Source organism: Filicampus tigris, chromosome 17, assembly GCF_054856515.1.
Source record: "Filicampus tigris isolate MCC_2025a chromosome 17, RoL_Ftig_1.0, whole genome shotgun sequence".
Taxonomy (NCBI): Eukaryota; Metazoa; Chordata; class Actinopteri; order Syngnathiformes; family Syngnathidae; genus Filicampus; species Filicampus tigris.
This window is the reverse complement of record NC_141233.1, coordinates 4,415,885-4,443,834: the sequence shown is the minus strand read 5'-3', so window position 1 is coordinate 4,443,834 and position 27,950 is coordinate 4,415,885. Positions and strand designations below refer to the sequence as shown.

General features: G+C 42.1%; 1 protein-coding gene and 1 long non-coding RNA gene across 14 annotated transcripts in view; one reads left to right on the top strand and one right to left on the bottom strand.

Annotated features, from left to right (window-relative positions):
• The window catches only part of auts2a (activator of transcription and developmental regulator AUTS2 a), a 347,206-nt gene extending 339,856 nt beyond the window's left edge, over positions 1-7,350 (top strand). For 8 of the 13 annotated variants that reach the window (XM_086057548.1, XM_086012057.1, XM_086057545.1 and 5 more), the window contains 5 exons: positions 649-790; positions 3,738-3,818; positions 3,902-3,985; positions 4,102-4,354; positions 4,832-7,350. In XM_086057548.1, coding sequence (XP_085913674.1) covers positions 649-790; positions 3,738-3,818; positions 3,902-3,985; positions 4,102-4,354; positions 4,832-6,065 — 1,794 coding nt within the window. In that variant the 3' untranslated portion in view covers positions 6,066-7,350. The remainder of the gene's footprint in view (positions 1-648; positions 791-3,737; positions 3,819-3,901; positions 3,986-4,101; positions 4,355-4,831) is intronic. The other 5 variants (XM_086057551.1, XM_086057550.1, XM_086012056.1 and 2 more) reach the window with 3 other exon arrangements.
• LOC147132956 (uncharacterized) lies at positions 31-26,603 on the bottom strand. Its single transcript, XR_015081799.1, has 9 exons — positions 26,425-26,603; positions 25,405-25,513; positions 24,383-24,440; positions 21,792-21,853; positions 16,184-16,736; positions 15,434-15,491; positions 9,965-10,078; positions 8,024-8,169; positions 31-784 (listed from the first exon to the last, which is right to left on the bottom strand). It is a non-coding gene; the product is annotated as an uncharacterized LOC147132956 (long non-coding RNA).
• Between the last annotated feature and the right edge of the window lie 1,347 nt (positions 26,604-27,950).

Genomic DNA, 27,950 nt, shown 5'->3' with positions numbered 1-27,950 from the left:
CAAATTCATCAACGTCCATTAAGGTTTAGACAAACACTCAGTAGTTGAGTAAGCTGTCCGTCACATTCCTCCTTGACTTAATTTAACGTAAATTAGCGAAAATACTCCGAAATGTGCCATGTACTCCTGGCTGTGGAGCTGCTTCTTTACTTGTGCATTACATTACAGTGGCTGTTTACTTTTTATTGCAAACAAAATAAGATAAGAACATTTTAAGTGACAATAGGGTCAGTCAATTGTCGTCAGGATTTGCAACAGGTATTTTTTTAGCGTGTTTATTTTTGTTGTTTGAGCAGGTCCAGTAGTGTGACCAATTTCAATGACATCAAACCTACATTCACAGGATGTAGCTGATCTGCACATTTATGCAGAATTTGTATCTACAGTACATTCAGAAGAGGCCTGTTTACAAAACAAAGATATCACCCGACTCCATTTACACTGCTATGACACATCTAGATTGTGCCAGAATTTAGAAATGCGTCACTTGAATTATGCTGTGTAAAGCCAGCCTTCAGATTTTTTTAGGGGGGATACAGCTCTTGGAACTCAATAATTTGTGTCAATGAGTATATATAAAGTAGTGTAATTCCAATTATATGAAGTGTTTTACATGTGTTTCTCTGTGTTGGTTTTGGTGTCTTCCAGCAGCAGATGCAGGTCGACCCTCACAAGTTAGACTTTGGCCTCAAGCCCGAGTTCCTGAGTCGACCTCCGGGCCCGAGCCTCTTTGGTGCCATCCATCACCCCAGTGACCTGGCACGGCCAGCCACGCTTTTCTCTGCTGCAGGTCAGAGAATGTGTTACAGCATAGGTGGCCTATTAGATAGCATCGTAGACTTTATATGAATAATAATAATAATAATAATAAAAAAAAGTGCAATGATGAGATTGTGCTCCAACAATAACATGCTTTAAGATGATGGCGATGGCCCTTGATGAAACTTGATGATAGTGGAGCCTCTATCTACTTTGAATTCAATTCAAGGATTAAATGTTGCACAAGACGACTTGGCTGGAACAATATGTTCAAACTGGATTCTGCTCCATTCATCTTCCCCTGAAATGCAGTTGAAGGTTTACCCTCTGTGCACATTTTTGAGAATGACACTCTCAGTAAAGTCCTAAAAAAATAATTTATTAGCCTTAGTGATGAAAGCAAATGCAAGCAAAAAGTTGTTTATATGTTTGTGGGAGACGTTACGCTTGATAATGAATTTATGTAAAAGCGGCATTGTGGAGTGAAGTAAAGCCGAAGACATCTGGTTTATATAAACACACAGCATGACAGACTTGAAGCTTCTTTTTCAAAAGGTGCCAAGAATTTCAAACATTTTCCTTGTCTGCGCCTACTATGTGGTGAGCATGCTGTCTCCAGACAACATCATTTAGCACAGGGGTGTCAAAGTCAAATGGACGGAGGGCCAAATAAAAATTTTTGCTACAAGCCGAGGGTAGAACTGATAGAATGTTCATTAAATTTTTTTTAAATGTCCAGATTGGATCGGGTCCTTCAGGCCTGCTGATGATGTCACTCATTATATTTCTGTAATATATTTCTTTGCCTCTATGTTTGTCAACACCCTGGCTGTTGTGTTTTTATGTTCGGAGTTACTAAATAAAAATAAAATAAAGTACATTACTGCTACTTTTGCGAGGCAGCCCGTACGTCACTTCCGCTTACGACCCGAGAAGAAGCCGCTGCCCGTCTTGTGAAACAAGATCAGTTTGCGTTTCTCCTGCCAAACTGGAAACAATTTTCTTGTTGACTCAGGCTGCAAGATTGTATGAACTGTGCATAATGTGAAGTAAAACAAAGAGGATCATATGATTGGTATCATGTCTTCAGCTGACTCTATTTTAGAGCGGCAAGGTATGGATGTGGGTGCGAACACAGGCCCGTGTTCCATTTGACACGTCTATTTATTGTGGTCTGCAACAACACAAAGAATAACCTAGCAACATCATCCAATGCGCATCCATTGGTTAACAATATGCCTAAACGTTACAATTCACTGTAGTAAGCAATTAAACAGCCAAACAATACATACAATACACATTCACACGTTTCATCACTAGAGTAGTTAGCATACTAGCCGAAACAACTAACTTGTGTTCATCAACGTGACATCACTCACGGGAACATATGTAGGCTGTTATGTACAGCAGTTACCTGACACGAACTTGAATGATTAAACTCACCATTTAACATTTACACACAACAACAAACGTGGTGAAACACGGGCAATCTGCAACTACTGAATTTGCTGGCACGAACAAACTACGAGCTGTGTCGAAGGAGGAAAGAGAGAAAAAAAAAGTCACTCACTATCAACAGTTAGCGCTCGAATAGCATTCAATGCCTGCTCACAGTGTGGGACATCTCAGCACTACGTCGAAACTCAATGAATTTATCAAATGCCAACAATTACTAATAGTAAAACAACGTGAGCTTTCTAACATGAAGTATATCTTAATAAAGCGTATTTTACTCCGAATAACCTTTCACCACAATCCGATTCTGAAAGCCACGAAAGAGTGACTTCAGAAAGTCTTCAGTCGACCGAAGGACGATCCTCGCAAAAGTCGCGGCAATGTTCGTTATTTTATTTTATATTTAGCAAACACAACAGCCAGGGGGTGGTAAACATAGATGGAAAGAAATATATTACAGAAAGAGTGTAACGAATTGGGTTATCTGTGTTGTGGTCGAATTTGTGTTTTGCCGGGTTGTGTTTCCGAGGTTAGTGAAGCGAGAGGAGCGGAGGAGGAGAGCCGTTGCACTTTTTTGACTGAACGGTTGTCGTACTGTATTGGCGTCGGCTGTGGCCCACAGTAGCCGGTTGGACTAATAAAAACGTGATAATTAAACTACGTCTGTGTTCTTGAAGACGCGACAATATATTTTAAAGCAGGCGCGAAGGGCCCGATCACATCTGCTACCCACACCGGCTTGCTGTGGCCCGCTGGCCTTGACTTTGACATATGTGATTTAGCATTTAGAAAGTGCAGTTTTATATTGTTATGGTGCTTTTCAAAGTATGGATGGAAAAGCTAAGACTCCCTTCAGAGAATATTGAACAAAGGTCACCAGCGTGCTGCCTTTCATTTTAGTCACATATTTTAATATCTACAGTTTGTTTTTTCAAAAGTTTCCTGCTCTCTATAGACTGCCTCTTCGTTCACCTTTAGGAAAACCAGAGCAATTTTGTCTTTAAAGTGAGGTTGAAGTTAGCGTAGGTTAAAAAAAAAGATCTCCAGCTGCTCACCTCCCCTTAAGCATAGTCACATTTTTACTTAATGACACATTAAACCATGACGGGTTTAATATGACACCATGTTCACAAGAAGTTGCCCTGGAAAAACACGGATAGTTGCAGGCTTTTTTGACAATTTCATGATACTGTAATTGGTGGTATTAGGCACATGTATCTGACTCCGGGAGTTCATCCATTGCAGAAACGGGCGTAGATGTGCTGCAAGGAGATATTAGTTCCATGTTCATGCATTGTTCATAATTCATCTGAACTGATCCAAACTGCACCAGCGTTTGTTTGCAAACAGTCCGAGATCTGCCACTTTTAAGCGGTCTAGCTCGTTTGTTTGATGTGTTCGCATGATCAAGTATGATGGTTCATACCAGTACGAACGCACACGAAGATTCATGCATTGTTTTCGGAGGAATCGGGGTAAATCTTGAACATGAAAAAAACTCCACTTCTTTATTCCCTGCTCAGGTCCAACACACCCATCAGCAGGTCCCTTCAGCCATCCGCCGCACCATCCCGGAAACTTCCTGACCCCAGCACCTCACTTAGGTAGGAGCGCCTTCTGTCTCAACAGGAAATAACCGAATTTGCTAATTATGTCACAGCCAAGCTAACGTTTCATCTCTTTTCAGAACCTTTCAGTCGGCCGCCTTCCTTCGGCGGGCTGGGAGCTCTCAGTTCATCAGCGTTCGGAGGACTAGGGAATCCAGCACTAAGTGAGTTTTAGCCTCATGAATGTGCTTGCCTGAAAGTGTCTTTTAAAAGAAACATGGCCGCGCAACAGTCGAGATACGCATTTAACTTGCGTCCTGCTGTGCGTTTCCGTGTGTTGAATCCCTGACAGCGGCTAACTCGATGTTCGGCCATAAAGATGGCCCCAACTCGCAGCAGCACTTTGGCGGCGGTGCCAACAGCAACCACCAGGAGCCCTGGAACCGCCTGCACCGCACGCCACCCTCCTTCCCTACACCCCCGCCTTGGCTGAAACCCGGAGACTCGGAGAGGAGCGCCTCGGTCAGCTCACACGAGAGAGACAGGGATTCTGACAAACGTGACTCGATTAGCAGTAAAGATGACAAAGACAGGTGGGTTTCCTGTAAAGTAAAGTGCTGTACACGTCAACACTAACCTATGAGACTGCCAGATAATACAGGGGAGTAGTCATTGTAGAAGTAGTTGTAGAAGAAGCTAGGCTAAGCGTTGGCATAGACTCTTCTCCTTGTCATATTTATGATGGTGAATGATTTGGGAGAAACCAGTCGCTTCTGTATTTGTGTTCACAACAGCAAGCTTCAGGTTGCTTCGTAATCGGCTATCGTTCCATTTAGAGTCAAAGTCACAGAGTACCTGCTTCAGCCAAACAATCGGTCCGAAAAATCTTTCAGAGACATCTGCGAATTGGGTTTTTGATTGGGAAGGGGTGAGGGGCAATCCTTAATTCCGACTGCATAATCTGTATGTGCCTAGCAAACGAACTACAATAAAAACATAGCTCTTATATCTGTGCTTGGGAGAGGTAATAAAGGTCGTAATAGTGAGAGATCTGTTTTCTGTGTTTCTAGGGAATCTGTAGAGAAACGTCACCCGAGCCATCCCTCCCCGGTCCCGGTCAACCCCATTGGTCTTCTCGGTCACAGTCGCCCCGCTGAGCACCACAGGAACCACCTGCCTCCTTCCTCTGGAGACCCCCAGAGAGACAAGGAGAACAAGGCCAAAGACAGAGAAAGGGAACTCCCAGACTCTTGGAAAGACAGCAGCACAGACGACCACAAGCTCAAAGACAACCAGCACAGCGAAAAGGATGCGCCCGCTATCCATGACGGGAGAGTATCAGAGGACAAAGTGTCCAACAGGGGCACCGCCTCGCCCTACATCAGACAGACGAGCCTCGAACGGCCCAACGGTGGCCTGAGCAGGGAGCTTGCGGAGAAGAAGGGAGAGCTGCCCTTTGAGCACAAGAAGAACAATGAAGTGAAAGTGAAAGAAGAGCGAAAGGAGGACCAAGATGGAGTGCCGGAGAAAACTAGCGAGCACCCGTTAGTGTCGTCCACGCCGAACCTCCACCCTCCCTCCTCAATGCCGATGCCCATGGGCATGGCGGGTGTTCATCCAATCAACAACATGAGCAGTCTTGAGAGAACTCGAGTGGTGGCGCCCTTCATGGGTATCAGCCCAATCCCTGGCGCCGAACGCTTCCCCTACCCCGCCTTCCATTGGGACGCAATGCGGGACCCTTACAGGGGGTTGGACATTCACCGACGGGACCCTCTGGCTAGGGATCTGTTGCTCAGGAATGATCCCCTCCACCGGCTGACGGCTCCGCGCCTTTACGAGGCCGAGCGTTCCTATCGAGAGCGCGAGCCTCACGACTTCAATCGTGACCACGTGCATCCTCTCGCCTTGGAGCAGAGGAGGGAGCACGAGCGCGCTCAGTTGGAGGAACGCGAGCGCCTCCTCAGAGAGGACTACGAGCACGGGCGCATTCACCCCGCCATGCACCACCCAGCCCTTGACGGACATCTACCCCACCACGCCCAGGGCCTCATGGCCCCGGGACTCCCGGGCATGCACTACTCCAGGGTCAGCCCCTCAGCCGCCGCCGCCGCCGCCGCCGCCGCAGCGGCCGCCGCCCACCAGAACAGTATTCTGAATAAAACTCCGCCCACTGCCTCTCTCAGCGCCCCGCCCCCACTCATCCCCACGCTCGGCGCCAGGCCAGGCTCGCCTAGACGGACTGCTCCCCTGGCCACCGATATCAGAGACAGACCTCCTCACAAGGACATTGAGGCACGGTGAGCTTGAGCCTCACTCATGGTCAACTCCCACCCAGCACTTAGCTTCGGGCAAAGCAAGACTGTAACATAGCTGTGAATAACTTATGTGGGCGGACACATGCCCGCACAAAGAATTGATTTTGTCAAGACAATAATCACAGTAACAAATTTTTGATTTTTCAGACCTCCCCCCCCCCCCCCCCCCCCCCCCCCCAATGTTGCTCCAGCTTTTTGTGTGTCCGTGTGTCCAGTCTTTCTATTGTATAGCAAAGTGGGGTGAGATTTTGGACTGTACAGATACTTTAGCACTGACAGACAGTAAAGTGTGTAGATAATATGTACAGTCACTGTTCGCTTTGTATGGATCATGGTACAAATATGCAAAAGGGTGATTTGAAAGCTTTACTTTGGACAAATGTACATAAAGAAGTATTTAGGCAGTGATTCAGAATGTGCTTTTGCAAAAAAACGTTTTTTCTTTTTTGATTGACGCAGCAGATTAGCATTGTACCAGAGACCCCATGTTCTACTATGCAACAAGTCTGGCCTCCCTCCGTTACCACTGCTCTTTTCCAATAAAGGACAAAAACGCTGTATTCTCTCCACAACTTTACCACACTTTTCAAATTGCTTGCTCAATGTAGACAGATACAAGCTTTAAATGGCCAACAGATATTGTTTTGAGAATCACTTGGTACTTTGTTAGGACAATCCAAGAGACAATATTGTATTTAAAGAACTTTCTGTACGAAAGGACCGGCAGCACAAATGTGAAGACCATCTTTAATTCACTCGACTGCCTTTGTTTGGTCTTGTTGTGGGGAGAATGCATCATTGTAAACACAAAGGCAGCAATTTGCTCCATAGAAGGCGTGTAAAGTACATGTTTTGGAACTACATTCTGTTGGAGTTGAAGTGCTTTCTTGAGTTGTGGCACTTACAAAATCAAAAGACAAAAAAAGCTAACTATGGACATTTTGTTTCTAACGAGCAGAGATCTATTTTAGTAGTCCACCGAAGGTTTAGTTGTGCGCTTCAAATTCGGTGAACATTTCGTGCAGTGTTATTTTACTTCAACATAAAAATGTGCACCGGAGCCATAGTGGTTAGTTGATGCGTATTGCAAAAAGATTGTTAAAATGAGATTTTTTTTTTTTGCTGTTAACATGTACAGGTGAAAAAAACTGAAAGTCTTTGTAGATCATGTACAAAATTGTCAAAAAAATTAAGTGACTGAATCTTCAGCATGCCCCTCATTTAAACGTGTTATGTAAATTGTGCCATGTTATTAAAAAATGTGTACTGAATTTGTCTTTGGAATTTTAATCACATTGTCGATTGTATTTCTTCCAAAAATGCACTTCCCGGAAGTGGAAACGATGGAAACACCAATAACAAAAAAAAAAAACGAATGAGATTTTACTGTGGAAGTAGAGGGCAATACCCATGAATTGGCAAACTGTTGAACGTTCTTCTTTGAAAAGAGTATTTCAGGCTAGTGGAGAGGAAAGTCCAACTTTTAGTAAAATCTTGGATGCAAGTTGTACATTTCATCTTGGTCAAGGGACACTGCACCAGCTCCCAGGGGACTTGAATTAGCAAGCATTAACATTTCAAAGAATGATGGCTTATATTTGTAAAGATATTTTAAACTGTATTTAGCAAATATTTTTAGAGCACTTGTCCTCATTAGAATAGTGGGAGGGCTGACTTTGAGAGGGTTGTAGGGCACGAACAAATAGGGGGGGGGGGACATGCTAAGTCCACACAGGATTGCCTGAGCAAAGATTCAAACTCAGAATTTATCAACTGTGAGGTAAGCACTTCACATAATGATTTTTTTAATGTGGAAAAACTGCACAGCGTTGCAAATTTGATATAATTTTTCGTCTTAAAAACAAAACTTGCATTTATATTTCTTTTGGTGGTAAAGAATAATGTCGTGGAAATGAGATCCCAGTGCAGGGTGCTTGGGCTCACCCTGAGTGGTAGGACGAAGAGCTCAGTCATCCGGAGGAGTTGAGGACGATGCGCCAGATGAGGAGGTGGCTTGTGCATTTATTCCAAATGCCTCCCTGATGAGGTGTTCGGGGTATGACTCAGTGGGAGGTGAGCTCAGGGCAGATCTAGGACACATTAGATAACTACCGTATGTATGTCTCACTGCCACCCTGCTCAAACTGCTTCCGTAAACCAGAATGATCAGTGGGGGGAAATAATGGATGGGTGGATTATCTTCCTGCTTCATTTTTTAAGAGTAGTTCCTGTATGTACAAAAACAGCAGGTCACACAACAGCAGCCTTCAGATTTTTTTTTATCGATTCTTCCTTGTTATTTGTTATCCAATGAAAGTTAAGCTTCTCTGATTAATGTTACGATCCGTACTACACAGTAGTAATGAGTATTGGCGGCTACCCTTAAATTCCACTTAAGCCCTCCTGTAAAGAATGTGAGTGGCACAGTCATCTGTGTGTGACTTTCTGTGCCACTCACATTCTTGACCACTTGGGGGTGACAGTGTGCCGCGAATACATACACTACTTACAATGGGCGCCTTTGAGCATGACGTGTCTATCTAATGTTTGCACTGGAGGATTTCTGAATGATCCCGGCCCGGTCTCCCTGTGCGGAGTTTGCATGTTCTCCCCGTGCCTGCGTGGGCTTTCTCCGGGTACTCCCACATTCCAAAAAACATGCATGATAAATTGATTGGACTCTAATTTGCCCCTAGGTGTGATTGTGAGTGCGGATGTTTTTCTCTGTGTGCCCTGCGATTGGCTGGCAACCAATTCAGGGTGTCCCCCGCCTACTGCCTGAAGACAGTTGGGATAGGCTCCAGCACGCCCCGCGACCCTTGTGAGGAGAAGCGGTATCGATGATGGATTACTGAATGGATGGATTGTGCAGGAATCTGCTGGCAAAATATAAATTGTTTATATATATATATATAATGCAGTACAGTGGTACTTCGACTTACGAAATTAATTGGTTCTGGAAGAAATTTCTCAAGTGGAAAATTTTGTAATTTAAGTAGAGACGTGTTTTCCATATTAATGCCCTAATCCATTCCAAGCCCCCCAATATTCAGACATAAATGTTTTATAAAGCATAAAAATGTAACGAATACATTATACAATTAGATTATTGCACAATAAATGAGAATTGTGCATAATGTAAAAAACAAAGTATAGAGTAAAGAAGAAAAATGGTCATTTACCTTTTAATTGCTGTCCTCATCGCTTTTTGCCCTCTTTGGTTCATGTTCTCTCTCAGAAGTGGTTTTTGCCTGGCGTTTTGTAAAGAACTGATTTAATAATGTGGCGACTGTATACATTACGGTCATATTCTCTGGCGACATCAACCAAACGCATCCCCTTTTCATACTTTTCTATTATCTCTTGCTTTGATTGTGTGGACAAAAAAAAACCGTTTTTCTCCTTTTTTTTTTTTTCCTCGTTTCTAATTCACGTAAAACTATCGGAACACCCCATGGCCCGAGGGGCAAATGACAAGGACACTGAATAGACATATCTATCACATATATCTATCTACCTGTCTATTTACACACAAAGACAAATACGGTAGAGGTCCCGCTTTGCCAATGGGATGCCAGGAAGATGCTAGGTAATAGCCATTGGCAGAGCCGCTATGAGTATGTTGCATTCAGGAAACTCTGGAGCTGTGAGTAGCAGCCCATACTTTTAGCTTTATTATCCTGAAATTTCTTTCATAACAAGAGGCAATATTTTGAAACTTGAAAATTTCGTATGAAGAGACGTTCGTAAGTAGAGATACCACTGTACATTCATATCAATTCCCAGTATAAAAAATATGTTCACTATATAATTAATATTCATTCAGACTGTAAAACGACATTATTTCCGAAGCTAATAACACTTACCTTATCTATCTTATCTCACCTTTGGCCAGCAAAATCCTAAATTGCCTATGACTTTGCAGGTCGAATGTTTCGAAGTTTCTTTCCCAGATACTGTAGGCCTGATCTGCTGCTGGATCCCATCCCGTCCACATTTCTAGCTCACAAGGACAAATGCAATACAGTGGATTTGGGTGAGAAAAATACTGTAACTAGTGTTCAACTCGACAAAGCTCGCAACAAAAGAACTGACATTTAGTCAGACAATTGCTTTTTTACAAACGTTACTGATGTTTTCAGTGGGATTTCGAAGAAGAGAAAGAACAGAGGAGTTTTGCTCCTTGAATGCCCTTCACGCCTGCCAATGGAGGGATTAGATTCTACACACAAACTACACTTCAATTATCAAATGAACATTTTATTGCTTTATTTATCAACACTTCAAAGTTAAAACATAGATGTGTCGTTTAAACTAATATCACTGCCAGGCTGTGTATCCCTACAAATGTGTTTTATAATATATATCATTCCACAGGTCAGTTCAGAATGCTTTTATTTCAGGCTTTTTGCTCTAGAAAAAGTAGAATGGCCATGGGACCACATGGGATGGGGTGGAGCAGATATCCCACTGAACACACACACCAATGGGATTTAGCTGTTTGGTGTGTGCTGTCTCCTCCAACACCCGATTCAACTGATCATTTCATCAGAAATGAGGAATTCGAGTTATTCCGGTTTACTGGGGCACTTGTGTTTTGTGCTACAGAAATGTGTTGTGCTGTAAACAACATTAGAGTTCTGTGTCAAAGCACAATATTTTTATAAAGGTGGGGTGGGATGAATCCATTATTATTGAAACTGCTGGCCAAAAGAATACAACCAACTGGATTTAATTGAGAAAATGTGTCAGCTAGCAACTAGTCCCCCCCCCATATATTTGTTGAACAACCATGTTAAAAATCACATTCGTCAAGCCAAGGAAACCACTACTGTCATGACAACTAAAATGTTTCCTTACAGAAAGGAATTGTATTTCCACTTTTGCACAATACAAAGAGCTCTAAATGTAGCAAACTAAAGAGCTGTGTGAACTTAAGAAAATAATTCAATGCTAATGGGAGGAAATAATGTGAATCTGGATGAACCAAATACTGAGAAATTGCATGTGCTTATTTTAAGATGTCACAGCCAATGATCCAGCAATTTGCCAAAACATCCCAGATCATTTAAAACCTAAACAGTATTATTTCTAAGAATGAGTATGTGGCCTGTATGTTAGTATGCTGCATTTGTCTCGCTACTACTTTAGTCAGCTCCAAGTGTGCTACCTCCACTTTTCACTGATGTATTTTCTGTTTATTGTCTGTTTGTTTTTGCGTCTTTCTGGCTTAGCTCCTTGCTCCACTCGCCTTAAGCCACACATTGTTTTTCTCGTCTAGTTTTTCCGTTGTGTTGCCTTTTTGCTTTCTCTTCAGAAACACCCACAGTAGGAGAAAATGTGTGATGCAGAGGGACCACATAAACGCATGTTTTCCTAATAGTTTTACTGCTATCACGTGCTTTAAACACACTTTTGAAGTTGTCGCTTAGCACCTGTTCTCTACTCTCACTCGCGCATTTCACCATTAAAGCAAAGTGTGCTTGCTTCAAGCTGTTTGTAATCCCCAGTTGAAGTTTACTTGTGAACTGACGCTCAACTTTGTATATTCAAACACCAAAATGACAAAGGCACACTATATGATTTGATTAAAGAAAAGGCCACAAAATATAAGCTTAATGCTAACGAATAACGTCGCATGGGCTACAAAACAGATTATCCAACAATATTTAAGGGCACTCTCTGATAGTTATGTGGCGAGAGCTGTTGTGATTGTAGTTGCTTATAATGACGATTTTGTCATGATGTTGCATCCAAAGTTCCTCTACATCTACTGTATCTATAAATATGCGCAGAATATATAAGGTCAAATGTACAAATACTGCATTGCTTGGCGACTGAGCAACGTGTCTACAAAACAGTGACGCCTCCAGTATTGTGATGACCCTTTTCATTCCATATTAATTATATTATCAATATTATATCCATCATGCTGTTGGGACACCTTTACTCATGCATGCTAACAAGTCATGTTTTCATCTGCTAAGTCATCTTTTTTTTTTTTCCTTTTCTTGTTTGTTTTGTATATAATGTACCATATGTTCATTTGAGTGCATGTTTTGTCAATATTGTTGCTGACAGTAAATTCCCTTCCATGATTAATAAGGTTTATCTATTCACTATGAAGGCAGCTCTGTGGATGAGTGGTTAGCACGTCTGTCTCACAGTTCTGAGATTTAAGGTTCAAATCTCGGCCCTGGCCTTCCTGTGCAAAGACAACTCATGTGTTGGCTGGAACTTTTGTTTTTTTTTTCTTAATGTCTTCACTGCTGACAAAACAATTTGATATTTCAAGCATTTTTACCAATCCTTCCTTAAAAAATACATTGGAAATCAGAAGCCAGTAAATAGTTTGTTCAAATATTTTTCAAACTAGTGATCCATCAATTAGTTGTGTAGCGATCATACATTCACATGGGTTAACAGTCGTAACTGCCCTCCGAGTGAAATCAGACATCGGCCCACGACAAAAATGAGTTTGACACTCCTGACAAATAGTAAATTCAACTGACATTTATCTTCACTGTACTTTCAATTGTCCATAGATATGCAAGAATTAGTGGGTGTGCCTTGCCTCTCAAAATTGATGGGTGGCTTTCTAAAAAAAAAAAATTCTAATTTGTCTGTTTGTTTATTTGCACATTTTTACTCATATTTAATATTTTTCGAGATACAGTCCTGAACTTGCGCTTTGCCATTTTATGACGCTGATGCTCTTTTTGTACTTATCATTTGGAACACCAGGTGGCATGAGTGCACGATGTAGGCGAGACAGTCAGTGGGAAAGGATGCCAGTGGACATTCTAGCAGGTAGGACTTTTCATGTCACCTGACCTGATGAGAACCAGTCTGACTGGTTGACTTCCTGTGACCCATCAGTGTAATGCTCGCTATTCGCACGGACTGACAGAACACCTGACATGTGGTCTGACTGGAAGAACAGTTTGCGGCAGACACTCCTTGTTCTTATGTTTAACCTCAAAGGAAGGAGACAAAGCCTTGGATCCATCGCTGACTCAACCCCGCAGCCTCACATGTATTTACTTTTAAACACGAGACGTCATCTGTCTACGCTGACACACCCTACGCTGCATCCCATTATATGAGCAAACAAGAACATCTGATGCTTGGATGGCATTGCAAACAATACCTGCATCATGCATCATGAATCCTTGGATAAATAGGCATAGTTTAGCACCTTTAGAGTTAGCATGCGTCGGCAGCACTGCATGGAAAAAAAGGCAATTATGAGAGCATGCCTGGAGTAGGGCTACACCCCCACCCCCGCTGACAATAAGGCTAATCACATCCAAACAAATGCGCTCCTAAAAACACTTTCAAGTGTATATATGCATCCCGTATATACAGCAGAAAAATTCCACTGGTGTTCCGACACCCCTAAGAAAAAAATACGTGCAGACAGAGACGCGCACTCGCTCACAAAACAAGCAGAGCACTCCTGGTTCCCCTATAGCTGGATTAGGCACAGGCCTCTCAAGCGGAGTTCAGCGTTAGTTGAATTGTTAAGAAGGGGTAGAACATCTAAGAGGCAGAGGGTAGGGTGGAGGATGGCGGGGGGGCAGCTTGATTCTGGGAAAGAATGAGATGAAAAAACAGGTCATAAATCCCCAGCTGAACCCTAGCAACTGTACACCACATATGAAAATCTATTCCAAAGATGGCTCCAAGTGGATGAGAAAAAGATACATATAATCACAAATCAGTGCTGAGAAGTTAAGCGTCTGATAAGCTTTTATCTGTTGGCCGTCAGCACAGTGGAAACATACTGTGACGGCAAACTGGGGAGATGAACACTTTCTTCCAGAGTGAGAATTCCCAGATTCCTTTTTGATCCTCCCACATCGCTGTTTGTTGATGATGTAGCGCATTTTGCTAAACGTTTAGCAGTCTGTCTCACGTCTTGCTACACTAAATATTTCAGTGGCGATGAAGCACGACTTTAAGATCACTGGAAGTGAAACAAGGTGTGACATTTGCTTTATCTTTATCTATAAGTAACGGCCAGCTGTTTTCTGAATCTGAGCCACGATTGGTCGTAAGCAACTGTGATGTCATTTTCAGTAGACAAGGGGCAAACCCCGGGGTGTACCGCACATACCCGTATATAATCTTACACAGGATTTGTAGCTTGTGTGCAAGATGGCATACATAAATGCTGGTTCTGCCACTGTTGCGTTAGAACTACAATCTTTCTCACCATCGCTCGCGTTATTCTCGAATGGCTGCCGTCACGTGATCGGAAATCAGCTTTAGCAGGTAGACTCAAGGTCACGCGAGAATATCGAGAGGCGCGAGAATGAGAAGCTCACGAGAGCGAGCAGACGACAGTTTGCAAATGGCGAAAGCAACAAAGTACAACTCCCAAAAAATGATGGCGGCATTGAAAAAAAAAAAAAAGAAACATGTTAAAATTGACATTGGCTGTAATGATTCGCGATGTATTGCGTACATGTTTGGAAAGGTAACTTGACAGGTATGAAATGGTTGAAATGGGTGGATTTCACTTGCTTAAAGTGAAAGTCAACCCAAACATTTTTTTCAAGAATATGTTCAAAGCAGGCGGCAGGCGACATTCTGATAAATATTGCATTTGTGGAATAAGAGTTAATCCACCCGTTTTTAGCCAGGGGGCGGCCATTTTGTCACTTCTGTCAACTGAAAATGACATCATACTATTAAAAGGTAAGTTGATGATCAATTGTGGTTACTTCAAGATTGTGTCTCATTCAACTTCTGGTTTATTAATGCATTAATAGGCATGTCACAAGACTTTAGTCCATATAGTGCAAGTTGTAATATGCCAGAAATTCTCTCATGTGGTTACCAAAGTCTCAAACAAGGAATCACTCTGCTCTGACCTTCAGTAACACCCAGCTACAATGTGATAGGAGTGAGCAGATAATTGGATTCACTGTTTATCACAGTTGATTAAAGTAACCTTTGTAGTCATCATGCCCCTTCGGAAATGCTGTTTTATGACAACTTGTTATCCTCCTCCTCCTCTCAAACAAGGTATTAAAAGTGCATCACACTGCCCCAAATATCAGACAATAAAATGCAGCTTAATCCGACAGGTTTTTCTCTCATTGCATTAGAACCATCTGCACGGTTTCATTGGAGTGACCTTCACCGACCCGATGTTAGCAGGGCCTCATTAGTTCCAAGTTATAGCTCAGACAGAGCAGACAAATGAGCTTTAATTACTGCAGCAGCGCTTTTTTTTTTTTTTTTTTTTTCCTCCCCTCGCAACTAGTCAGCCCACTCACGTGGATTGCGCTGTTATGAGAATGAGATTGTGTGTACAAAGTTGACATTTGGTGTGTGAGTTCTGACCTTCTCAAACAGCTCCTGAGACAGAAGCGACTGGGGGAGGGAAGGGGGTGAATTCATCCTGCAACAAATACAGAGAATTAAGCCAGATAGCTCGTATTATATTTGACCTTGTTTTTGATGTGACCATACAGTTCCGGACAGGGGTTCAAATTCAGGCTCTGGCCGGAAAACACCCTACAGAACAAATTTTACTTAACTTGGATTTATCATTAATTTCTCATGAATACAAGTCACTGTAGTTTATCCGTTCAAGTTCAAACTGATATCTCAGTTGTGTCAAAACACATCCCGCAGGCACAATGTAACATCAGCACAATATAATGAGACAGAATACAAGAGCCGTGTTACTGCATCATACTGAGAGACGCTTTATAATTGTGATCACCTTATTTAGGCCCAGCAGAGGGGGCAAAGGATCAGACAGAAATCGCTCTCATTATGATCGAGAAGTTCTCCACTAGTTCACTTCACAAAAACATATACTGCTGAAATATATTTTGGAGAATCAAAACTGAGCATTATTTTGCTTCAGGAAGTGATGGTGCTTGCTTTGTATTGGCCTTCATTAGCCAACTGTGGGTCTCTGGGGGTGTTATCCAAGAACTCAGCCCAATTGGAAGAAAGACAGGCGAGTACAATAAACAAAAATAAGTCCTGACTACGCAAGAAAGGACAGACAGAATCTGTTTGGAAACAGAAAAGAGACAAACCAAATCTAGACTAGAATTACAAAAAAACAAAATTACTTACGTGTGAATAAGTTAAACGACATACGTGGCTGTGAAAAAGCATGTGATCAACTAAAGGAAACAGACTAACAGCAACAATATTCCAGCGACAAGTTTCCACTTCTCCAGCAACTGTATACCCAGCTGATTGTAATTCTCAGCAGGTGTGCATTGGAGGCTCCGCCCATCCATCAGAATCAGGCTGAAAAAATAACACAATCAGCCAAAGAACACAGGAACATGACAGAGTCCACTTTATACATATTTGTGTGTGTGTGTGTTTGTTTAGTGGTATATTGTAAATTGTGTAAAAATATGTGCTTTGCCTCATTAAAGGTCAAGAGACACTGTCAGTGCGGGTTCAGTTTCCACTCAGTGACGGAGTGAATGTGAGTGTGAATGGTGGCCTGTCTGTATATGTGCCCTGGAATGGAATGCAAATCAGTCCAGGGTGGTCTGCTTTTCGCTGGAACTCAAATGTGATGGTCTCCAGCTTTCTGCAACCCTCTACAGCAGGGGTGTCAAACTCCAGTCGTCGGGGGCCGCCCTCCTGCAGGTTTCCTCGTCCGACGCACCTGATTAAAAAAACGATCAGGATCAAGATCAGGCTCCTGCAGAAGTTGCTGACGAGCTGATCATTTGAAACAGGTGTGTTGCAGCAGGAAGAGATGGAAAACAGGCAGGACAGCGGGCCTCGAGGACAGCAATTCGACAGCCCTGCTCTACAGCATGTGGCCCGCAATTCATGTTTCCTGCTAAAATACCAAAATCACAAATTGTCTTCACTTTTGGTAACAGTGAAATATTGTAAACATGTTTGCTACAATCACCGTTTTAAAATAAATTGGAAAAGTGAACTTTTTTTTTTTTTTTGCGGATTCTGTTATGTGTTAATATCAGGCATCATGCATTTATGTGTTCAAAGGCATAACTATAATGTGGCCCAAAAAATGAGCTTGACACCCCTGATCTTCAGGTCAGTAATATAAAAAAAAAAATGGATGACAGTTCAATGTGTACCTAATACAGTGAGCATGTTCTGCTAATAAATTATTCTCAGTGCCCTATTCCATAGCACAGACATATGAAGAATAATAGGTATTGTTGTTACATGTAAAGGACAGCACGGCAACAACAGATGAAAGGCTAAGAAATTGTTAAGCTTATGATTGATTACACAGCTGCGAGCAATGATTAACAATTCCTTGGACCACCTTTTTCATGGCGAATCCTCTAAATGTTCATCAAACTTTGATGCCACACATCAGACGGTGTAGGCAAAAAAGCTTCACAATTTCACTGCGTCCATCTGCCTAGTATTCCCTAGAAGGAGTCTGCCAAAGTTTGCAGGCATATGTTTACTTGAGACTCTTTTGTGCATCCTGTTAAGTAAGAATTTTGTGCGGATCCGTGAAAATGTGCTATTTTTTTCCAGGGAGAAAAAAAAAACACTTTTTGGAGGCATGGTTAAGATGAAATACATCACGAAAAGAAATGTAAACAAAAACATTTGAGTTACATTCACTGAAAGTATCGCGGCATTTTATCTTGAATACAAAACATGAAATCTTCAACTCCAATTTCTATTAATAAATCAACCTCTCAACATTCTGTGCCTACAGGGTAAATACAGCATATTGGATGAATTGCCCACCACTAGTAAAAAATAGATAAATAAATACTCTCATTCTTCTGCGCTTCTTCTTTTCTTGGTGAAAAAATATTGCCTTGTTTTGTAGGGCTGTAACAAAGTATGCAGCTCTCTTCTCCAGTTCGCATCTTCACTATTTTTTGTGCAGCATGCAGCAGATGGGAGAGGTCAAAAGACCTCTCAGAGGAGCTAAATATACTAGTAAAGATAATTAAAACTATACAAAACCAATCGTCTACATTTTTTTACGACAGTAGAAACTGTTTCATCTATGCACTGTCTTTTGTCGGTTGGTCGGTACCTACCTAGGTAACTACCTATCTACTTACTGTACCTACCCATATATCTATGCTTGCTTTCTGACACCATTACCTGTTACATTTCAAGTACTTTACCCACATTTGTACATACAAAATATAATAAATACATATACAGTACCATGACCATGTCATAGTATGTAAGGGCTTTTTTTGGTTTGATGACCTTTTGGTAACTTATAGTTGTTGGCAATGCCAATAATTAGGGATCCATTCCATCTGAAGGCAATGTAAAGCAAAAAGTCATGTCTAAATTTGACACGCCACAGAGTCTTAACAATTGACAAGTATATGAAATGAGGCTTGAAAATGGTGGATAAAGCACACTGAATTGCCGTGTATGAAATGTGCGACGCAAATAAAGCCGCCTTGCCTTGACTTGCCTTGTCTTTACTTACTTTATATAATGGGGCAGTTGTGACTCATGCCAGGGTGAGGGGGGGGGTTACTGTACGTGCAATGTGATTGGCAGGCAACCAGTACCAATATATCCCACCTCTCACCCAAAGTCAGCTGATGAGGGCAAGCGTTATAGAAAATGCGTGGCTATTTAATGTTGAATAATGTGAGAGATTATCAACAAAAATTCTAAAAAAAAATGTTCATACTGGCAGAAAAATTATGATATACAGTTGTTATGTTATTGATGAAAAAAAGAAAAGAAATCTAATGGTAGCTTAAAGCTTTTGCACAGCGTTGCGTAAATCACATTTTGTGCTGAAGATGATAATAGGTCATGGCAGGCTGCTGCTTTAACCGCTATTGTTAGAACATTAGAGTTCTTTAAGAATTGTTATGGCAGCGTTCCATCTCTAATAGTAATGCCTGTAATATGCAGTATTTTTTATACATGTATAATCAAATAACAGCAGTCTCATTTTCACGGACGTTACTGGTGGTGCGCTATAATGGATAACACCTTCCTATTATCTAATCTGTTCATCGTAACCTTTATGAATATTATTTCCAGGACCTGCTCGGCGGCAGAGTCTGGGAAAGGTAATTGGAATCTATATTGTGTCCTGTGTGAGTTCTATTACACTGGTGAGTACAAACTGCTCCCCAAGGACTTTAATCGTACACAGCCCCTAAATTAGTGATTTCTGGAGCGGCAACAAAGCATCTCCTATTGCCCATTGGAGAGCCTCTATGTCATTTAGTATCTGTAATGTTAAGATAACTGCGAGCAGGGGAGTTTTTTTTTTTTTTTCTGTTTAAGTCTGTGAAGGTGGCCTAGGCTAGGGTACGTGTCCAGAATGGAAAAGAGACACTAATTGCTTAGCTAGAAATAGCCTAAGGTCGTGTGTGTATGTGTGTGTCTGTGTTGGAGGAGGATTGCCCGATCCTGTTAAATCACCACCCTGACCTATGCCCTCGCTGTGGCCACTCAGAGTGATTCTATTGCACATGGATGCACATGGCCAGTGCTAATACATACTGTATAAACGCAGGCGGGCACACACACATCCACACACACGCACACAACCACACACCATGTATCACTGACATCGCTGTGGTAATAAGATGAGATGACCCCAATCATCAGAGGGAGCAAAAAAGCGAAACTGGACCCCATTCCTTCGCCAAGGCTATACGTTTTTATCGCCGGCCTCCATTCTCCACTTCTGATGACACGGCATTGGAGGCTGATCACCTGTAATAGAGTCGTGCCCAAGTGCGGATTACAAGTACAAATCACATTGGACAAAACAAAACAGCTGGACCGCACTGTGTATGCAGTATGTATCAAGCAGGATACAATGTCTCTGCTTGAATCAGCAAAGATAAGCAGAATGTTGACAGAAAAGGTGCCTGGTTATCGTGTTGTAATTAGTACATCGTACAAAGCGCACCACTGCATGTGCTGTGACGTACTGTCCTCATGATTGGATACATACGGAGACATGATTGCCAAGACAACTTGAACAACAGAACATGGCCAAAACTCTGGGGCCCTACATGTGGCAATTTCATGTGGGTGGATGTGAATCTTTTTTACCCAGGAGTGGGAAAGAAAAATATTGTGCATGTGTAGACTTGGCTTAAAGTCATACACAAGCTGTTCTGATGGTGTTTGACCTCTGTTTTGTTTTCAAGGGGGCATACTGTATTATGGAAATTTGCCTTTTAACTTGCTTGGAGAGCCCATTTCATAATGTTTGTAAATAATAGCCATCAGGATACTTCCAACTGTCAAAAAAAAAGTGATTGATTACCACTGACCTGAACAGAAACCATGACAAAATCTTGTGTTTGAGGTTGCACTGTCACAAAAAGGTGATTTTTTTCAGGTTCCCTCACGGAGGATGTCAAGTCAAAAAAATGTTTTTACAATAATATGTTCTAAGTGCCCTCATTAGTCTAAACACGGCATCAGTGTCGTTTTTGTCAACGATGACGATGGCAAAAATATTTCGTTAACGCCCCTTTTTTTCATGACGATAATGAGACGATGACGAGCTAAACGTGGCTCTTTGACGACGAAAACATGACGTGACGTACATGAATTTTCACACACACCGTTGCACACACCGTTGCACACACGGGCACAACAAAACACGAACAGGTCTGCGGCCATTGGTCTCGGCTCACGCACACTGACACGCTTTCCTTTGACGGACCATGGCGACAGTGACAGCAAATGGGCTTGGTGGTCGGAAACGAAGGAAAGATATGGACATACTTTCTGTACAACCCAGCAGAAAGAACAACACAATGCATTGTAGACAGCGGTAACGGTGAATGTGGTGGCCACAATCTAAGTGGAAAGAATGACAAGTCTCGAGCGACATCTGAGGGCTCACCACGCTGATATTTTGTTCCAACTCGTCCTGTTAACATATAGTGTATACATTCACTTGCACTCTGTTATTCAACAATCGGCTTGTGATCAATTTCATTGTGCTTAAAGTTTTCCACGTAACCCGTGGCGCAAATGGGCTGAGTTAAGGCATAAGTTATTTTGGTTGAGCTAACGTCAAGGCAAACGTCAATTCATTCGCTTGTTATGTGTAAAGTCAAATATTAAAAGTAGATTAAGGCAGTGGTCCCCAACCATTTTGCTACCACGGACCGGTTGGTCCGCGTTGGGGTGTGTGTCAGTGTGTGTGTACAATAATAAACGCAAATCCACTGGTTTTTTTTTTATTTCACCCATATTGAATGACTTTTTAGCCTTAGCAATGCGGTTTGCTGGCAAAGTACTTACATTTTTTGACGAATCAGTTAAAAAAATGTATGCCTGTATGTACGGAATGTATGTACGAAACCTTGAATGCCTAAAACCTTTTTGAATTTTCATCGACTAAATTTACGAAAACTTGACTAAAACATTTTTGGGGAGTTTATGTTGACTAAAACTAGACTAAAACCTTTTGAGTTTTCGTCGACTAAAACTAGACTTAAAGTATCACTAATAGGAATGACTAAATGTGACGAAAACTAATAAGCATTTTCGTCCAAAAGACTAAAACTAAATCTAAAATGCCTGCCAAAAACAACACTGTATGGCATTCTGATTAATATTGCGTTTGTGGAATATCAATTAAGCAGAGAATTGCACCATTCATCCATCTCAGGCGGCGGCCATTTTGCCTTGTATAGCCACTTGTGTCGACTGAAAATGACATCACAGTGCCTAAGGACTAAGGAACCATAATTACCTGAGTCCACGTTCACGGCCTCATACACCATCAGAACTTCATTGTCATCCATTAGAGCCTGTCTAATTAAATCATACAAAAACAGCACAGACGAGGGTTAGTCATGCTAAGATGCTCGCCGCCATTTTGGCTAGCATTAGCTCTACTGGACTCAGCTGCGCCTCATTAGTACCGCTAATGAGGAGAAAAAAAAGATGTACTCACAAACGAACCGAACTCAGAGTCAAACCAAACCTCTGATGTGAGAAAAATAATATCTCTCTAATACCGAATATGTTGTTGTTACTAAGCAAGACTGCATGACTTGAAATTTAGAGGGGTGACTTACTTGCCACTGTAACAGGGATTGCTTGGAACTTACTTGTGACTCGCACATGACAGTTGTTTAAAGGCATGTTTTACCTGAAACTTGGGCCTAACTCCAAATTGAGCAACCCTCCAAAAACAGCATTAGAAGAATAATGACACATGTTTATTTGTAACCATAAATCACTGCTCTGTATGAAACATAAAATACAGTTACAGAAAGACAGAACGCCCCCCCCGCCATCCCTTGTTTCCCCAGTTGCTACTCAAGAGGCTCTCCAACTAGGTGCTCTGTGACTGAGAACTTTCCAGCTTCCAAGCCATTGCATGCATTTCCTCTTCCACCTCCGACGATTTGCCCTCACATGACAAGCGTCTCCCGGGTCTCTTTCACACACACGCTGTTCCCGCCAGTGAATGAAATGTCACATCCACTGATGAGCATCACCTCACTGATCCATGAAATTCACCAGACTAAGTCGTCCCTGCCCCCAGAGTCAGAGGGGGATCTTGAAATAACGGGATGCACTTGGGCTGAGCATAATCTCAGCATGCCGCTCCACGCATCTCCCTGGAGCACTGAGTGGAAGGTCATTCATCAAAAGTCACATATTAGTCATCACAGAGTGTGGGGGGGGGGGGGGGGGGGGAGTAGGGTCGATATAGTGGCCAACTTTGTCACACCAGGCAAAGTGGTGCGGTCTTAACGCCTAACTTCATATCGACCAATTGGGTAGAGATGAGAGAGGTGGAAGCTTGTTAACAGCTTCTCATCCCCTCCGAGTGAGAGTTGAGGAAGAGGGACAAATGTGAGAGCAGCAGTAAGTCTCACGGGGGAAGCTGTGCTGTCTGCAGACTCGCAGACAGACGAGCATGATTGGATCACTTTTGGACTTGCTCGCTCCAGAATTATCCATGCGGGGTTGTTCGAGGTAACATACGGTTGAGCGCCACGAGCGCTTTGCACGGTGACACAACGTTATTCCCGTTTCCTTTTCGTTTGACGTGGCACAGTGACTGTGCATTTAAAGTTCAGACTGTCAGCTTTGATTTGGTCTTTTTCTCAATCTGCTACAGGCAGCTAGTCAATTAACCCCGCCATTCGCTCACATTTAGTTATCGTCATGGATACTCCGACGAGAATTAAACACTCAATAAAACACTTTAATACTTCACTGTGGCAAAAAAGAAACAGCTTCCAAGCTTCTTGGAGATTCTAAATTTGTCAATGGGATTTTTTTTCCCATTTGTTTAGACCATTTATAAGATCAAAACCAAGGTTAAAAAAAAAACAGCATTACCGGGAACAGTTCCTGTTCACAGATTTTTTTTTTCATATTCAACACTTTCTTTTCGTAAACATTTCACTGAGGTACAGTGGTACCTCTACTTACGAACGTATCTTCATACGTTACGAAACGCCTCAACAGGAAAATATTGCCTCTTGTTACGAAAGAAATTTCAGCATAAGAAAGGTAAAAGTATGGGCTGCTACTCACAGCTCCAGAGTTTACCGAACGCAACATACTCATAGCTGCCATTGTTCTTACCTAGCATCTTCCTGGCATCCCATTGGCTAAGAGGGACCTCGACCGTATGTGTCTATGTGTGTAGATAGACAGGTAGATAGATATATGTGATAGATATGTCTATGCAGCGTCCTCGTCATTCGCCCCTCGAGGCCATGAGGTGTTCCGATTTTACGTGAATTAGAAACGAGGAAAAGAAAGAAAGGAGAAAATCGTTTTTTTTGCCCATACAAACAAAGCAAGAGATAATAGAGAGGGAAGAAAAAGGGATGCGTTTCGTTGATCTCGCCAAAGAATATGACCGTAATGTATCGACAGTCGCCACGTTATTAAATCAGTTTGTTACAAAACGCCAGGCAAAAACCACTTCTGAGAGAGAACATGAACCAAAGAGGGCAAAAAGCGATGAGGACAGCAATTAAGGTAAACGACCCTCATTTTTCTTCTTTACTGTATTCTTTGTTTTTTACATTATGCACAACTCATTTATTGTGCAATAATCTAGTTGTAACATGTATTTGTTACATGTTTTGATGCATTTATTTATGCTTTATAAAACATTTATGTCAGAATTTTGGGGAACTTGGAACGGATTAGGGCATTTACATGGAAAACACGTCTCTACTTACAAAATTTCTAGTTAAGAAATTTCTTTCAGAACCAATTGATTTCGTAAGTAGGGGTACCACTGTACTGTATGTAGGCCTGTGACGATACTTACTATATCGACATTGTCAGTTACATGTGTTTACTTACACTATCAAAATGGAGCCGATGATTCATTCCCTCTCCCGTCAGTCAATTTGCTTGCTTGCTGTGGGAGGCGGGACTCAACAAAAACAAACAAAAAGGCACAAAAAGATGAAGAAGAGAAAGAAGTGCGAACAGCGTTGAAACAGAGAGAAAGAATCAGCGTACTCAAAGTTATGTTTTCAGACGGCTGTCGTTGAATCCATTAAGTTGAGTGTCATAAATGGAATTAGTTCCAAAGCCTAAAGCAACAGCTCCAATGTGGGAACATTTTTGGATACAAGCCAGACGGACGTGGAGAGGCACTCTAACATCAATGAGTTGGTATGTCGCATTTGAAAGAAGAAAGTCGCAAAACAACAAACCTCCAAAAGTCCTTATAGAACACAACCATCATACCCAATTTCTTCAACTGGGACCAAAACACAAGGCTCGGACATTGAGGGCCGTCCACACTGTTAAAAACACAACTTGTATTTTTGGGCCTAAAACAGTCATTTAAGTTGGAAACACCTGTTTTAAACAAAATTATCTTATTACTAAATAACTGGCATTGATAGCAACAATGTACAACAACGCCAAAAATTGATACTTCACATATGTATGCCAATTGCAGCAGTAAAATGTTAACATTTTGTTGATAATAAATATGATAACTTCATCATTTTAAAAGTACATTTAATAATTTTTAAAATGATTGTAAAAGTATATCGCTGGCCGCTATGTTCATGAAACACACACGCTAACCGTCATGTGTAGCAACATTGGACTAGACTAGTGGTATACACACACAGCTATGCTACATGGAATGCACCTATAGTATTAAACCTGGAAGACTGAAGCCTTATCATTTCCAGTGAAAATTATGAAATAAGTCTACTGAGTGAGATTCCACTTTTTATGTGAAAGATGAAGCACCGGTTGATCTTTTGATGGCACAAAATACACTTTGGAGAATGTGTGGTATCAGGAAAGTGCAGAAGACATGGTGCTCGTTCGTGATGCCGGAAATAATAATGTCCTCCTACCTTGCATGCATGATGAATAGAGAGCTGCTTTGGTCCGCTGTCTCAGTGGCTTAATTTACGAGCGCGAACTCCGCTTGTATGATGGACATAACGACCCAGAAGCTGACGCCTGCGTAGGGGATGGCGAAGGTTTGAGAGATGCACAGCCAGTTAAGATCACCTCCCAACTCTGACTCATTAAAATTACTCAACAAGACATTCAGGTTAATATTGCCTTTGTGGAATATGAGAAATCCACCAGTTTTTAGCTAGCTCAGGGGGCGGCCATTTTGTCACTTCTGTCGACTGAAAATGATATCACAGTTGCTCAGGGCTCAGGTAACAACCAATCACAACTCAGCTTCAGAAAACAAGTGAGCTGTGATTGGTTGTTACCTGAGCCCTGAGCAACTGTGATGTCATCTTCAGTTGACATTCCACAAAGGCAATATCAATCAGAATGCCTTGTCTCAATTAACGGGCCTGCAAAGAACATATTCTGGAAAAAAATATGTTTGGGTTGACTTCCGCTTTAAGTATACTTTTTGTAAAAACTGTGGAATAACATACCAGTGTGAACCTTGTTGGCTCTTTCTGGTCGACCCCTTGCAAATGTTTGCTGCGGATTATGGCATTGTTTTTCTTTGCTTCCTCCTCGTTTTCCAATGTGTGTCTTATGTTAAGCAGTGAGTTGGACCAAAACATGGACGCACTCGTGTGTTGAAAATGTTGCCACCAAAGTGAATTTGAAATGAAAAGTGCAATTTACACTACCCGTGACAAATTTCTTATAACAGCATTTGGTTGTTGACAAACCATGCAGCAGAAGGCCTGCTACTACCACAACTTACGAAAACACCAAACTCTTCCTCAACTTAGTGGAACAGATCGCAGCCTTTCCTTAACTGCTCCAAAAAAGTTGAAAGATTAGAATGATGAAAAGAATTTTGGTAGGATGAAGAAAAACGATTCATGAATAACAATGGAGACTTAAAACGCAAAGCCTAATTGATTAATCCATTGATTAAAAGGCATACATACCGTGCATGGCTGACTTCACCGCCATTTACTATTAAGACAGAATGATTAGAGGTCCAAAAATGGCTGACGTAACATTGACCCAGTGTACTATAACAGTTCTCTAAAAACTTGATTCCCATAATAATCTGTCAAGTGCTAAGAGAGCGGAAGCAAAATGTTAATGCACTGCTGTGCCACTGGAGCCGATGCAGCTCAATCTTCATGCATATGCATATTCCACTATCCCTACCCAGAATTCCCCCCGCAACCCCACTCCAAACCTGACTGAGGTTTCTAAAAATGGCAGAAGGCTTAACGCCTGTGACAGCCGACGTCACGCTGGAGGAGAGCGACTTTGATGAGACCCGTGCTTTTAGAGGCCTCTTTTGTTAGCAGGAGAGCGAATCACACTTTACAAGATAAATCATCCCGCTAGCAGGCGGCTTAAACTGTGTACCGCCGGATAAGGTTGCCAAGGAAACCCTCCTGGAGAACCAATGAGAGTTTTTTTTTTTTTTTTTTTTTTGCTCCCCCTTCTGCCACGGCGTTCTCCTTGATCTGTGCAAACAATTAATACCTTACACGGGCAAAATTGAGAGAGCCAACTGGGGGAGGTAAACACAAATCCCCAGGTGCATTGCAAAACACATTAAGCGAAGAGGACGAGGTGTCGGGGTGGGGGGCGGACACACGGTTACGAGGCTGCAGGACACATGCATTCAATGACAGAACAGCATTTTGTTTGTAAATCTGAATTTGTACACACGCACTGCTAACGTCTTTTTAATGGATGTTTGGAATGCGCGGCCATAAAAATACCATTACATCCCAACATATCCATTTGCGGGATGGCGCTGTGTGGCTGAGCCATCCTGACACACACTGCCGGGGAGCCATTAAACTCCATGAGTGACTTTGACTAGCCACAGATCAATGCTCCAGGGTCCTATCTATTACTGACATCCAATTAGACCAATGGATGTCCGCTTTGCACTGCTACTAAGTGCTTTCGTCTCTTTATTGACAACCTGTCAACGGCCTGCACACGGCGGAGCTATTGGTTAATATGTTATCGATCCAGATGACCAGCATGCTGTTAAAGAGTGCTACGAGAGCATCGGCGGTCACAAAAGTGAGACATAACACTTGCATAAATGATTCCACACATTAATGAGGTGTCTCATATAATTCAGCATCCTAAATGAGAGAGCTAATGCGGCGCAACTTTGATTAGTGCTGGCTGGCAATTACGATAATTATACAGTGCTTTAGCTAACAGTGCAAATCGGCTGCCGCTGCAATTGAAAAGAAAAAAAAAAAAAAAAAGTAAAGCCCTTGCAGAAACAAACAGCCACACTTCCACTGCAGCAGGTGACGGACAAAGAATCAATAGAAGGCATATTGAGCGGTTGGCTTAACTGTGCTGGTTGGCAAACAGTAAGCGTAGTGTGTTTATGCGGTTGCTGAGTGGTGAGCATTAAAAGAAGCCTGCCCCGTCATTGATTAATTAGTCATTAAGTGCCTCACCTAGCGTCTGGGAGTGGAAT